The sequence below is a fragment of the Neopelma chrysocephalum genome, unplaced genomic scaffold, assembly GCF_003984885.1.
Source record: "Neopelma chrysocephalum unplaced genomic scaffold, ASM398488v2 Primary Assembly neopelma1_182523, whole genome shotgun sequence".
Taxonomy (NCBI): Eukaryota; Metazoa; Chordata; class Aves; order Passeriformes; family Pipridae; genus Neopelma; species Neopelma chrysocephalum.
Window position 1 is genome coordinate 16202 of NW_020938024.1, and position 13465 is coordinate 29666.

General features: G+C 52.8%; 1 protein-coding gene across 1 annotated transcript; it reads left to right on the plus strand.

The window, feature by feature from the left end:
- The first annotated feature begins 277 nt into the window (after positions 1 to 277).
- On the plus strand, positions 278 to 12525 carry LOC113962551 (mediator of RNA polymerase II transcription subunit 1). Its single transcript, XM_027673314.1, has 17 exons — positions 278 to 373; positions 1072 to 1178; positions 1963 to 2041; positions 2587 to 2641; positions 2773 to 2905; positions 3611 to 3639; positions 4004 to 4075; positions 4244 to 4318; positions 4665 to 4738; positions 4964 to 5053; positions 5790 to 5901; positions 6156 to 6280; positions 6482 to 6600; positions 7400 to 7601; positions 7763 to 7858; positions 7962 to 8067; positions 8824 to 12525. Exons 1-17 carry the CDS (start codon positions 346 to 348, stop codon positions 12068 to 12070), a joined length of 4749 nt encoding a protein of 1582 aa, XP_027529115.1. The 5' UTR covers positions 278 to 345; the 3' UTR covers positions 12071 to 12525.
- The last annotated feature ends 940 nt before the right edge of the window (positions 12526 to 13465 follow it).

Sequence of the window (13465 nt, forward strand, 5' to 3'; positions counted from 1 at the left end):
CCCCGCCCCGCCGCACCGGCCGCTAACGGGCGGTTAACGCGCCGTTAAAAGGCTCCCGCAGGCCGCCGCCGCGCTGCGAGGTGGCTGTGAGGGGTGAGGGGGGTGGGCGGGGCCTTGGCTGGCGGCGAAGCCACGCCCGCCGATGCGCGCGCGCGCCGGAAGTCTCGCGAGAGCTCCGGGGGCGGGGGGGCGCAGCCGCGGGCGCAGCAGCAATGGCGGCGGCGGCCGCGGCCGTGTGAGGGAGGGCCAGGGCGGCCCGGCCCCGCCGCCGCCCCCAGCGCACGGCCCCCCCGGCCGCCACACCGGCCCCGGCACCGGCCACGCCACCGGCACCAGCACCCCGACATGAAGGCGGCGCCGGGCGGCGCCGAGGGTGAGTGAGTGAGTGCGTGCGGCGCGGGAGTGCCCTGTGAGGGGACGGGGGATCGAGGCGCCGGGTCTGAGGAGCCACGGGCTGAGGTGTCGCCCTGCAAGGCGTGGGGAGCGAGGGTCGCAAAGGTGTGAGCGGTCTGGGGGTTCTCTGTGAGCGGGGCTGGTTAGGAAAGAGGAGGAGGAGAGGGAACCCCGTGAACCCACACCCACAGCCATACAAATATCCTATTTGAGAGGGCAGCCCCCCAGTCCGTACAAATCTCGCAAATACTCATACAAATATCCCGCTGGAGAGGCGACCCCGTCAATATATACAAACATCCCGAATACCCATACAAATATCCCGTTTGAAAGGGGATCCTATCAATATATACAAATATATGAAATACTCATGCAAATACCCCATTTGAGAGGGGATTCCATCAATACGTACAAATAAATATCCGTACAAATGCCTCATTTGAGAGGGGGTTCCATCAATCCATACAAATATGTCAAATATCTGTAGAAATACCCAGTTGGAGAGGGGATCCCACTGATCCACACAAACATCTCCAAACCCACCTCGGCCCTGAGGTCTGGGGGTAAATCAGCAGCAGATAAATTTATTTGAAATCGTCTTTAGCCTAAAGGTGGGAGGTGTTTTGTAAAACCTCCAGTGTTGCCTCGTGCCCTTCCCTGACTGTTCCTGTCCCCCAGAGGCGGAGAAGCTGAACAAGATGAGCTCCCTCCTGGAGAGGCTCCACGCCAAGTACAGCCAGAACAGGCCCTGGACAGAGACCATGAAGCTGGTCCGGCAGGTCATGGTGAGGATTCCCAGGCTCTGGTTTCTTTTTGTGGTGGCTTCTCAGATCTCCTCGACGTGTTTCTGTTTTGCCCAAGATTTTCACTCCCTCCTGGGTCACTGGGGTTGAGGGGTGTCAGTCCTTGCAGGGAGAGAGGAATGTCCAAGCCTTCCCTGCTTGATGAGCCTTTGCTTTGCTAATTACACATTAATTTTCAGCTCAGTGCCAGGAAAAGGGTCAAACTTGTGTTTTTTATTTGCTGTTTCAAGATACTGTTTTGTAGAGCAATTTGCTCCCTGTTCAGTGATATCGAACACTCAGTGTTGGCTTAGTCAAAAGTTAGTTTGAAGTATTGTTAGTTTGAAGTATTATTAGTTTGAAAAACTATTAGTTTGAAATATTAGTCTCTGAGAGTGAGGAGGGAAGGAGGAGCAGGAGGCAAGGGAGAGCTCCAGCAAAGCCCTTTGCACATATCCAGGTGCTAAAAGTGTGCCTGGCTCCTTATTTCTCTGTCCTCTCTCTTATAACTCTGAGTTTAGACCTGTTAAAAGTTGTTACAATCTGTTCTTCCAGCTGAGCAAGTTGCCAGAAAGCAAATAAATCACTTCCAGGCCTCCCTCTGTTACCTGCCCCCAAAGCAGGTACTGTTCTCCTACAGGAATCAAGAGGACGTGATTTGGGGATGAAATCTAACCTGCTTTTAGTTACCTCAATAAACCTGTCTTGGCTGCACAAAAGTTGCAATAATTCCCACTTCCTGAGGAACACACAAAAATGACCTTTTTTCTTCTTCTTTGTGACCAAGGAAAAGCGAGTTGTGCTGAACTCGGGGGGGCACCAGCACCTGGTGAGCTGCTTGGAGACACTGCAGAAGGCCCTGAAAGGTTGGTGTGTCCTCTGGGTGGTGAAATCCTGTGGGAACGCTCCATAAAAACACCCAGGGCGCTGCTGGCACATCTCCTGGTGCTCATGTGAACATCAGCACACCGAGCTCAGAGCCAGGCAGGACCAGGCAGGATTGGCTGTGCTGCCTTTATTGGGAAAATCCTCTCTTTGCCCAGAGAAGCTGTGGCTGCCCCATCCCTGGAAGTGTCCAAGGCCAGGCTGGACAGGGCTTGGAGCAACCTGGGCTAGTGGAAGGTGTCCCTGCCCATGGCAGGGGGTGGGACTGGATGGGTTTTAAGGTACAGGGAATTTTTAATCCATCCCTGGATTCCGCTTGCAGCAGAAGTTCCCTTCTCTCTGTGCAGTTTGGGAAGGTTTTGCTCTCTCTGTGCAGGTGGTTCTGCCTGTACTGGAGCACAGATCCTCTGTAGCTGCACGTGGGAAGGAGTGAGGGACTGACTGGTTGGGATTGGGTTTATTTCTGATTTATTCCTCTGGGAACATCAGCTCATCACAGTGAGCCCTGTTTCTGTTCTCTCCCCAGTCTCATCCCTACCTGCCATGACCGACCGCCTGGAGTCCATCGCCCGGCAGAGCGGGTGGGTCCCCCTGAGCTCCTGGGCAAGACCTTCCCTGCTTCCCTGCCCACACCAGCCCCTCCTGCTGCTGCTGGGACTTGAGGGGTTCATGTGCATCTCACAGCAATCTCTGTTCTGTTTTCTCTGGAAAGCCTGGGATCCCACCTCAGCGCCAACGGCACCGAGTGCTACATCACCTCGGACATGTTCTACGTGGAAGTGCAGCTGGATCCCACCGGGCTGCTCTGTGATGTCAAGGTGGCCCACCATGGAGAAAACCCTGTGGTGGGTATTCCCTGGAAAGAGGGTGGGAATGCCTTTGTGGTTTTGGGATTGCCATTCACCTCCCTTTCAGGAAATGGGTTGTATTTAATGTTCCCCAACACCTGGAGTTACACCTTTAGTGCTCATTCTGGTGGGAAGTAAAGTCCTCCATGGAGTAGTTTGCTCCCGTGGGATAATCTGATTGATGTACAGTGTGGATTTATAGCTGGAAAAGTTATTTGAGGAAGTTCTTTCTGTGATTCTGAGAATTTTGTGGATGTTATTGCCGTGTTTCTGAGGAAAGGAAAGGGAAATTAATGGAATGGAAAGTACTAAAAGGGGGAATGCTAGAAGAAAATGGCTTTATTGCCCTTTTGCACATGGAGGAGAGTTTGAACTTGGTATTAAATTGGCCTCTTCTGACAACAGACCATCTTTAATTTCTACATAAAGTCATAGATTTCCAGCTTAAGGCTTCACAATTTGAAAAGTTTATTTCAGGTAAACCATTTAAGAGGGAATATTCTTGCTTGAATTTGTCCCAGTGGGGCTTAACGAGCAGAACTAGAACCAGAGCAAGGTGTGGTTGTGAGCATTGGGTTGTTCCTCAGGGAGAGCTGGTGCTCAGGAATTTTACTCTCCTGAGATTTTCCAGTTGCTGTGCTGCACAAAACCTGAAATCACTGCATCCCACACTGATATCCCTGTTCTTTCTTTCCTTTCCAGAGCTGTCCAGAACTGGTGCAGCATCTGAGGTGAGTAACAAGGTTTGGTGGTTGTGTTTTCTGACAGGTTTCTCTTTGCTGGGGTGATCTGATGGTGTTTTCTGTCTGGAAACACAAAGTGTTTCGTAACTGCTCCTTCCCCACGAAGTCTCTCCCCTTCTCCAGGGGGTTTGCTGGCTTTGATTCAGATCCTTGTGATTCTGGCTGCTCTGCAAGGTGTCTCCAAAGCCACAGCAGGGCTTTAACACTGAATCGTTTAAAGGACACATTTTGTAGCTTTTATGTAGCAAAAGTCTCTTGTGATGTGGCTTTGTATTAACAACTCTTTGTGTAAAAACCCCTTCTCTGTTACAAATTTGAATACTTGGTAACTTTCCCTCCCTTTTCCTTTCAGAGAGAAAAATTTTGATGAGTTTTCTAAACATCTGAGGGGGCTCGTGAACCTGTACAAGCTGCCAGGAGAGAAGTGAGTCTGGAATGTATTTATATCCCCATACATAAAATCAAACAGGCCTAGACTACATTTATTTGTATCCACATATATAAAAGGAAACAAACTTCCAAGCTGTAGGTGTGCACTGCTCAGTTCAAGTTTTCTTATGTTGTTCTGTTGTTGTTTTTTCTTTTTCCTCAGCAAACTTAAAACTAAAATGTACTTGGCTCTGCAGTCCCTGGAGTTGGATCTCCAAAAGATGGCTGGGATGTATTGGTAAGGATGGGTGGGTTTTATGTGTATAAATGAGTGCTCAGGGCTCTGAGAAACTCCTTTTTAACTGCAAAATTCAATTGAAAGAGAGTCTAAAAGGCAAAGTAAAAAGTTTGTAAACAGATAGATTCCCAAGAGACTGGGAAACTTCTGACCGTGTTTCACTGCTGTAGGTTTGGTGGATAAACCAGCCATGCTCTAGAGAGTAAAGCAGCTTTTGTCCTGGCTGTAACAGTGTAAAGTTTAGAATCAGTCCCTCTGTGGGACCCAGAAATGTGTATTTTGAGCTAAAATCTTGGACTCAGCACGCGGATTTTGGCTTGTTACAGACTGATTTCCTCTCTTGCAGGCAAGCCACCAATGCCAACCCCCTCGACAAGATTCTCCATGGCAGTGTTGGTTATCTCACCCCCAGGAGTGGAGGTACCTGTGATTGACACTTAAAAAAGGAATTAATTAAAATTCCCTTACTCGGGGCCCCTTTCGTGGCTGTTGGTTTCACACGAACTGATGGCAGAGCTAGAAAATAATAATAATAATAATCAAACTAAAAGGGGGACGAAGTAGTTGAGTGTTTGTGTGGTCTTGGGGGTCAGCAGTGACCAGGTTGATTGTCAGGATGCCTGACCAGAAGCTCCTGTCCCCCAGGTCTGCTGATGAACCTCAAATATTACGTGTCCCCCTACGATTTGTTTGAGGACGGCACCGGAGCCCCCGTGATCCTGCACGAGAACAATGGTAGGTCAGCTCTGCCAGTGGGGTGGGCTCCTGCTGCCTGAGGGAGAGGAGGAGGAGGAAGCACTGGGTCACCCTGGAATATGGGAAAGTCACAGCTTGGCTTACTGAGGATGCAGGTTTAGTGAGCCTGGGTGTAAATGCTGGCCCAGGCCACCATTGTCTTGAAACTTGTGGCTGTGCTGGAGGTAGAACTGGGCTCCTGATGGGGTGACAGTCTGCAGGCAGAGCCTTTTCGTTAGGCAGAATCTCATTTTAAAATAGAGTAATCCTTTGAAACTGCACAGCCAGTGTCTCAGCTCTGTGCTCTCTCAGATCGAAAGTGGTTCTCCTTCAGTCACTGAACTTTACTTCCGTATTACAGAGTGAATCAGGCACAGGATGTGATCCTTGGGATGTCCTGGGCAGGGCCAGGAGTTGAACTCAATGATCCTGATGGGTCACCTCCAACTCAGGATGTTCTGTGATTCCATGATTTAATTTGTTACTGGAATAGAAACATAGAATCACACGGAATGCTTTAGGTTGGAAGTAACTTAGAGCCCATCCAGTCCCACCTCCTGCTATTCCAGCTTCCACTAGACCAGGTTTCTCCAAACTCTGTCCATGCTGGCCTTGAACTCCTCCAGGGTTGGGGAGTTCATTTAATTAATGAACTATTTAATATATAAAACTTGCATTGGTGTTTTTTCCCATCAGCTCACGTTACAGTTGGGTTCTTTCCCTGTTCCCCCTGCAGTTCCTCGCTCGCTGGGTATGAACGTGTCCGTGACAGTCGAGGGCACCATGACCATGCACAAGCTTCCCATTGCTCCCCTGATCATGGGCTCCCACCCCGTGGACAGCAAAGGGTAAGGGCAGGACAGGAGTCCCACACTCCATCCTCAGCTGCAGTCAGAGAGGGGAGGTGGCTGCATTATATAAATGATGCATGTGCTGTCTCTGAGCCAAGAAACACCTATTTCAGGACTCTGATGTGCTTTGGAGCAGCGTCTTTATTTTTAATGTGTCTTTGAGCAAACATAAACGCCGTGTTGTGTTCACAGCAGAAGCCAGAGCTGTGCCCTGCTCCTAATCCAACCTGTTATCCCCCCCACTGTCCCAGGACCCCGTCCTTCTCCTCCATCACCAGTGCCAACAGCGTGGATCTACCGGCCTGTTTCTTCCTGAAGTTCCCGCGTCCCATCCCGGTGTCTCGAGCTTTCATCCAGAAACTTCAGAGCTGCACAGGTGGGTTGCAGACCTGTCAAGACACATCCCTGGGGGGTTTTATGGATGTTTCCCTGGTTTCTGTCCAAAAGTGCTGCTGATTCCTAACGTGTGCCGGGGGATTTGCTCGAGGTTTCGTGGTGTTCGCGGCAAAACCCGGACGGGCTTCCCGGTGTCTCTTCCTGGCTCCTGCCGTCACTCTGTGCCCTCTTGTGCCCTCAGGGATCCCGCTGTTTGACACCCCACCCACGTTTGTTCCCCTGTACGAGCTGATCACGCAGTTTGAGCTCTCCAAGGAGGTCGATCCCCTGCCCTTGAACCACAACATGCGCTTCTACGCCGTAAGTGTGCTGTCACACAGCCTGGGACACCCGGGGCAGCATTCGGGGGGGTTCAGCTGCTTCAGGTGTCTTCTGAGTAAGGTAAAGGAAATTGGTTCAGCATTTATTAATGATGAGTTGTCCATTATTAACCTGAGCTATCCAAGCATTAGGATTCGGGTACAGGCCCTGGCACAGGTTGCCCAGAGAAGCTGTTGCTGCCCCTGGATCCCTGGAAGTGTCCAAGGCGAGGTTGGACAGAGCTTGGAGCAACCTGGGCTGGTGGGAGGTGTCCCTACCCATGGCAGGGGGTGGAACTGATGGGCTTTAAGGTCCTTTCCAACCCAAACCATTCCGTAATGACCATGGTAATTAGGAAAATTAGGTGATGAGAAATGCTTTGCTGTTGGGGTGCAGCTGCAGGGAGGAGAGCAGAGGTGTGGGGCTGAGCCTTCCCAGGATCTGTCCCTTCCTCTTGTCCAGGCTGAGGTGTGTTGCTGAATGAATTGCATCAGCCTGGGAGAAATCCTGATTCTTAAATTTATCTCCTGTCAACTCCAGAGGATTCTCCCCTGGGAAGGGCTGCCATACCATGTGAAGCTGTTTTAGTGGGAACAGTGAATGCTGTTGGGCAGTTCCACTTCTGAGCAGCCAAAATCACGTTTTCCTTGTTCAAATTGGAAGGAAAACATTCTCATTGTTTGTCCCTTTCAGCCAGAAAGGTGGTTTGGTGTCACTGGGATCTGGACGCTGCTCTGTCCTTCTAAATGTCCATTATCCCCTTCCACCCAGTTGGAGTAAAGCCCAAATTGTCTGTCAGGCTCTTCCAGGACAGCAGCACTGTTACTTCCTGAACAAGGACGCCCCTCTCCCGGATGGAAGGAGCCTCCAGGGCACTCTGATCAGTAAAATCGCCTTCCAGCACCCGGGCAGGGTTCCCCTCATCCTCAACCTCATCAGGCACCAGGTGGCCTACAACACCCTCATCGGCAGCTGCGTCAAGAGGACAGTCCTCAAGGAAGGTGGGTGCCACAGCCACTGGGACCTGATGTGGGGATCATAAACCCTGGGTGCTTTTCCCAGATGCAGGAATAAAAAATGAGGTCTGAGCTGCTTGCCTTATTTTTTTTTCCCCTGGTTCATCTCCCACGTTCCCTCAGTTACCAGTTCCCGTGTCTTTCAGATTCTCCCGGGATCCTGCAGTTTGAGGTTTGCCCTCTCTCCGACTCCTGTTTCAGTGTCTCCTTCCAGCACCCCGTGAACGACTCCCTGGTGTGTGGTAAGTGGGCTCAGTGACACCAGGAGGGGGTTTTTGGGAAGGCTGGCAGGGTCTCCTTGCCCTGTGTGCAGGACTCTGATCTCTCCCAAACTCTCTCTTCCAGTGGTGATGGATGTGCAGGACTCCACCCACGTGAACTGTAAGCTGTACAAGGGGCTGTCTGATGCCCTTATCTGTACAGATGATTTCATTGCCAAAGTTGTTCAAAGGTAAGCTGGAATCCTGTCCCTCCTCGCATTCCCAGTCCCACAGATGAGCTCTGCTCTGCCTTGTGTTTATCCAGCACTTTTGGAGCTGTTCTGTGGGTGGGTGGGTGGAAGAGAGGAAAGCTCAGAGCCCTCCTGAAAATTCCATCCCAGGCGTCGACCTGTAGCTGGTTATTTTTGAGTTGGTTGTTGGCACAGGACTTTTATCGGGGTTCCTCCACCTCAGCCACGTTCAGAACAGAGCAGGACATTCCCAGGGCAAGGACAGCTGTTAAAGTGTCACCTTTGGAGTGAGAAGAGCTGGTTTTGCTTTCAGCACGTTATAGATTTGTCCTCCCTGAGTAGAATGTGGTGGTATCATTGATTTTTTGATCAATGATCTAGTGGGGAAGGTGACCCTGCCCAGTGCAGGGGGTAGAACTGGGTGGGCTTTAAGGTCTCTTCAGACCCAAACCATTCCATGATGGTCTGATTGCATCCTGTGCTTTTGAACTACAAGATGATGATCTCTCAGCTGTTAGTTGTTGGAGTTAATTGGTTCTCTGTGGTTGCAAGGAGGTGCATAAAGGCACGGGTGTCTCCTGGCTGGGTAAGTGCGGTGGGATAAGTGTAAATCCAAGCAGAACAGGAGGACATTGACCTGCTGTGGACCCCTGGACCTGCTGCTCTCCCGTGCAAGCCCCTCAGTGGTTGTTTTGTGGCTGGTGAAGGTGCAAAGGCCTGCAGTGCCCTTGGCTGACCCCTTGCTGTGTGTTGCAGGTGCATGTCCATCCCCGTGACCATGAGGGCGATCCGTAGGAAAGCAGAAACCATTCAAGCCGACACCCCAGCCCTGTCCCTCATTGCAGAGACAGTGGAAGACATGGTGAAGAAAAACCTGCCCCCCGCCAGCAGCCCAGGGTATGGCATGACCACAGGCAGCAACCCAATGAGCGGGACCACCACCCCAACCAACACTTTTCCTGGGGGGCCCATCACTACTTTGTTTAACATGAGCATAAGCATGAAAGAGAGGCATGACTCGGTGGGCCATGGGGAGGACTTCAGCAAAGTGTCTCAGAACCCTATTCTCACTAGTTTGTTGCAGATCACAGGGAATGTGGGGTCAACCCTTGGCTCAAGTCCGACCCCCCCCCACCACACACCACCACCAGTATCCTCACCAGCCAGCAACACCAAGAACCACCCCATGCTCATGAACCTCCTTAAGGAGAATCCCCCTCAGGATTTCTCCACCCTGTACGGGAGCAGCCCCCTGGAAAGGCAGAACTCTTCCTCTGGCTCCCCCAGGATGGAGATGGGCCCTGGGGGGAATAAGCAAAAGAAAAAAAAATCCCGCGTGCCGGCCGACAAGCCCAAGCACCAGACTGAGGACGATTTCCAGAGGGAGCTCTTCTCCATGGACGTTGACTCCCAGAACCCCATTTTTGACGTGAACATGACCGCAGACACCCTGGACACCCCCCACATTACTCCAGCCCCCAGCCAGTGCAGCACTCCTCCCGCCACCTACCCCCAGGCGCTGCCCCACGCCCAGCCCAGCATCCAGAGGATGGTCCGTCTGTCCAGCTCCGACAGCATCGGGGCCGACGTCACCGACATCCTCTCCGACATAGCGGAGGAGGCCTCCAAGCTGCCCCCCAGCACCGAGGACTGCCCACCCATGGGGACTCCGGTCCGAGACTCCTCTAGTTCAGGACATTCACAAAGTGCCCTCTTTGACCCCGATGTGTTTCAGGCCAACAGCAGTGAGAACCCCTACACAGACCCCGCAGACCTGATCGCTGACGCCGCTGTGAGCCCCAACAGCGACTCCTCCAACCACTTCTTCCCAGACGGAGTAGATTTCAACCCTGACTTGCTCAACAGTCAGAGCCAGAGCGGTTTTGGGGAGGAGTACTTTGATGAGAGCAGTCAGAGTGGAGACACTGATGATTTCAAGGGCTATGCATCCCAGGCTCTAACTAACTTAGGGGTGCAGGTCCTGGGGGCTGACGGGGGGGAAAATAAATTTAAGGGGAGCAATCCATCGGACACGGTGGATTTCAGTATTATTGCAGCTGCCAGCAAAGCTCTGGGCTCCTCGGACATCATGGAGCACCACAGTGGAGGTCAGAGCCCCTTGCTGAACACAGGGGATCTGGGAAAGGAGAAGTCTCAGAAACGGGTAAAGGAAGGCAACGGGTCTGGGAGTGCCATGGCAGGGGCAGGGATAGATGGGAAGCCAGGGAAGCGCAGCCGGACACCATCCAGCGACGGGAAAAGTAAGGAGAAACTTCCGAAGCGGAAGAAGCAGGAGACGGATGGGAAATCTCCATCTCACAGCTCATCAAACAGGCCCTTCACGCCACCGGCCAGCACAGGTGGGTCCAAATCTCCAGGGAGTTCAGGCAGATCTCAGACTCCTCCCGGGGTGGCCACTCCCCCTATTCCAAAAATAACCATCCAGATCCCCAAAGGAACAGTGACTGTTGGCAAACCATCGTCGCACGGCCAGTACACGAGCAGTGGTTCTGTCACCTCCTCCAGCAGCAAAAGCCATCACAGCCATTCTTCCTCCTCCTCCTCTTCTTCCTCCTCTTCAACCTCAGGCAAAATTAAAAGCAAATCAGAAGGGTCTTCTGGCTCGAAGATGAGCAGCAGCCTCTACTCCGGCCAGGGCGGCTCCGGGTCGGGTCAGTCCAAGGGCTCGGCCCAGTCGGTGGGAAAGCCGGGATCCTCCCCCATCACCAAGCACGGCCTCAGCACCGGCTCTGGCAGCACCAAGATGAAACCTCAAGGAAAGCCATCGTCGCTCATGAACCCTTCCATGAGCAAACCCAACATCTCCCCGTCCCACTCGCGGCCCTCGGGGGGCTCTGACAAACTTGCCTCTCCCATGAAGCCCGTCCCAGGCACTCCCCCGTCGTCTAAAGCGAAGTCCCCCATCAGTTCAGGCTCTGGTGGGTCCCACATGTCCGGGACCGGGTCAGGCTCGAGCATGAAATCCTCTTCAGGAATGGGATCCTCTGGGTCCATGTCGCAGAAACCGCCTCCCTCATCAAATTCCTCCACGGCATCTTCCTCTTCTTTTTCATCCAGCGGGTCTTCCATGTCCTCCTCCCAGAACCAGCATGGAAGTTCCAAGGGCAAGTCTCCGAGCAGGAACAAGAAGCCCTCCCTGACTGCAGTCATAGACAAGCTGAAGCACGGGGTGGTCACCAGTGGGCCTGGCGGGGACGACCCCATGGACGGACAGATGGGGCCCAGCTCCAATTCCTCAGGCCATGCCATGTCCTCCAAACACAACATGTCTGGGGGGGAGTTCCAGGGCAAACGGGAGAAGAGCGACAAGGAGAAATCCAAGGTCTCTGTTTCCGGAGGGTCCGGCGACTCCTCCAAGAAGAACTCGGATTCCAAAAGCGTCGGGAGCACCGGGGTGGCCAAAATCATCATCAGCAAACACGACGGCGGCTCCCCCAGCATCAAGGCCAAAGTCACCCTGCAGAAACCCGGGGAGGGCGGCGGGGACGGGCTCAGGCCCCAGATGGCCTCGTCCAAAAGCTACGGGTCCCCCCTGATCAGCGGGTCCACCCCCAAGCACGAGCGCTGCTCCCCCAGCCACAGCAAATCCCCGGCCTACACCCCCCAGAACATCGACAGCGAGAGCGAGTCCGGCTCCTCCATCGCCGAGAAGTCCTACCAGAACAGCCCCAGCTCCGACGACGGCATCCGGCCCCTGCCCGAGTACAGCGCCGAGAAGCACAAGAAGCACAAAAAGGAGAAGAAGAAAGTGAAGGACAAAGACCGGGACAGAGAGCGGGACCGGGACAAGGACAGGGACAAGAAGAAGTCCCACGGGATGAAGCCGGAGAGCTGGTCCAAGTCCCCAATCTCGGCGGAGCAGCCGCTGTCCATGGCCGGCAGCGCCATCCTGGCGGCCGAGAGGCCGTCCCGGGCCAGCCCCGAGTTCCTCATCGGGGAGGAGGATGATGATCTTATGGATGTGGCTCTAATTGGCAATTAGTTCTCTGACAGGAGCTGTCTGCAGGGTCCTGGGGGGGAAGGAAGGAAGGAAGGAAGGATGGATCTGTCCCAAACCCGCCATGGGTGCGTGTTTGGAGAGGGGAAAAAAAAGTATTTCCGAGGTATTTCCAAGATTTTCAGATCTCTGAAGTCTGAGCAGAAGGTGTGAGTGCCAGCACCTGCGGGCACTTCCACTCATCCTGAATTTTACAAGTATTATCATCCCACTGGTGGAGTCCTGGGGGTGAAGCTGATTGTGGGGATGTGGGAGCAGCCCCCAAACTGGGGCCAACACAGACATAGGCTGGTCTGGGACATCCCAGTCCCTCTGCCCTCATCCCATTCAGGAGAAGTTCCTTTTGGATGTAGGAAGTTTTAAAGCTGTTATTTTAGGAAATGTTTTAGGGGTTGGGTTTTATTCTTTGGAAGAAGGAAAACCATAAGGGTTTTAATTTATTTAGGCTCTGCGTCCTCCTGGAGATCAGGATTTTATCCCAGGTCACAGCACTGAAGGGTTTCTGTCTTGGGTTTGATTTCCCTTCCCTTTTAGCTATTTATTCAGCTCCACATGGGAACGCCCTGTGCTCCTTGTTGTCCCCAGAGGGAATTTGGGCAGCTCTGGTGATGTTGGTGACGTCCTGGCACGGCGGAATTCCAGCAAATCTCAGTTGGAAAGGGACTCCTGTCTCCATCCTGCTTCCCTGTGAGCTTCCCTGGAATCCCCTCGTGCTCCTCAGCTGGGAATTGTGGTCAGACACACAGGGATTAGTCTGGTGTCCTGCTTGGCACTGGCACTGCCTGGAGAACAGTCCCTGAGCAGCTCAGCTGGGAGAAGAGTTGCAGCAGAAGCGCCAATTTCCTTAAAAGATGGATTTTGCCCTTTTGGCTGGAATGAGGAGCATGACTCAGGCGTCCTCTGGGTCCTGGCTGCTCTTGTGGTCCCTGAAAGGAAAGGAGGCTCAGGGGAGTGGTTTTATTTTTAAAAGCAGTTTCATCTGATTCACTCGAGAGGAATGTGGGAAATCAGGAGTTCTGCAAACACATTTCCTTTGGGATCACGGACTGAGCGGGGTCCTGCTCCCACTGGAATTTGCTGTCTGTTCCTGGAGACCAGGATTTCCCTGTGGGAACGAGGTTTTTCTTCCCCTTTGGGGCCTCAGCGAGAAAAGGTGTCAAGGATTTGAGTTCCCTTTAAACCACTGAGATTTCCCGTCCTGGGCTCACCCCAGGAAAGTTGTTTCTTTTCCAGCTCTTTGGAAAGGTCAATTGTCTTTGTCCCATTAATTGTAGGGATTTTTCACCTCTTCCTCCTGCCTCCAGCTGAATTCCAGAATGTGGGAGTCTTGGAGTTCTCCCAAGCCCTCCCAGCTCTGGAGAACTTTCCCTTCCTGTATTA

Excerpts from the sequence above, each read along its gene's own strand:
- LOC113962551 (XM_027673314.1), top strand. The coding sequence starts at position 346 with ATGAAGGCGGCGCCGGGCGGCGCCGAGG. Across the intron at positions 4,076-4,243 it reads TACAAGCTGCCAGGAGAGAA|CAAACTTAAAACTAAAATGT; the intron begins GTGAGTCTGGAA and ends CTTTTTCCTCAG. Across the intron at positions 6,601-7,399 it reads ACAACATGCGCTTCTACGCC|GCTCTTCCAGGACAGCAGCA; the intron begins GTAAGTGTGCTG and ends ATTGTCTGTCAG.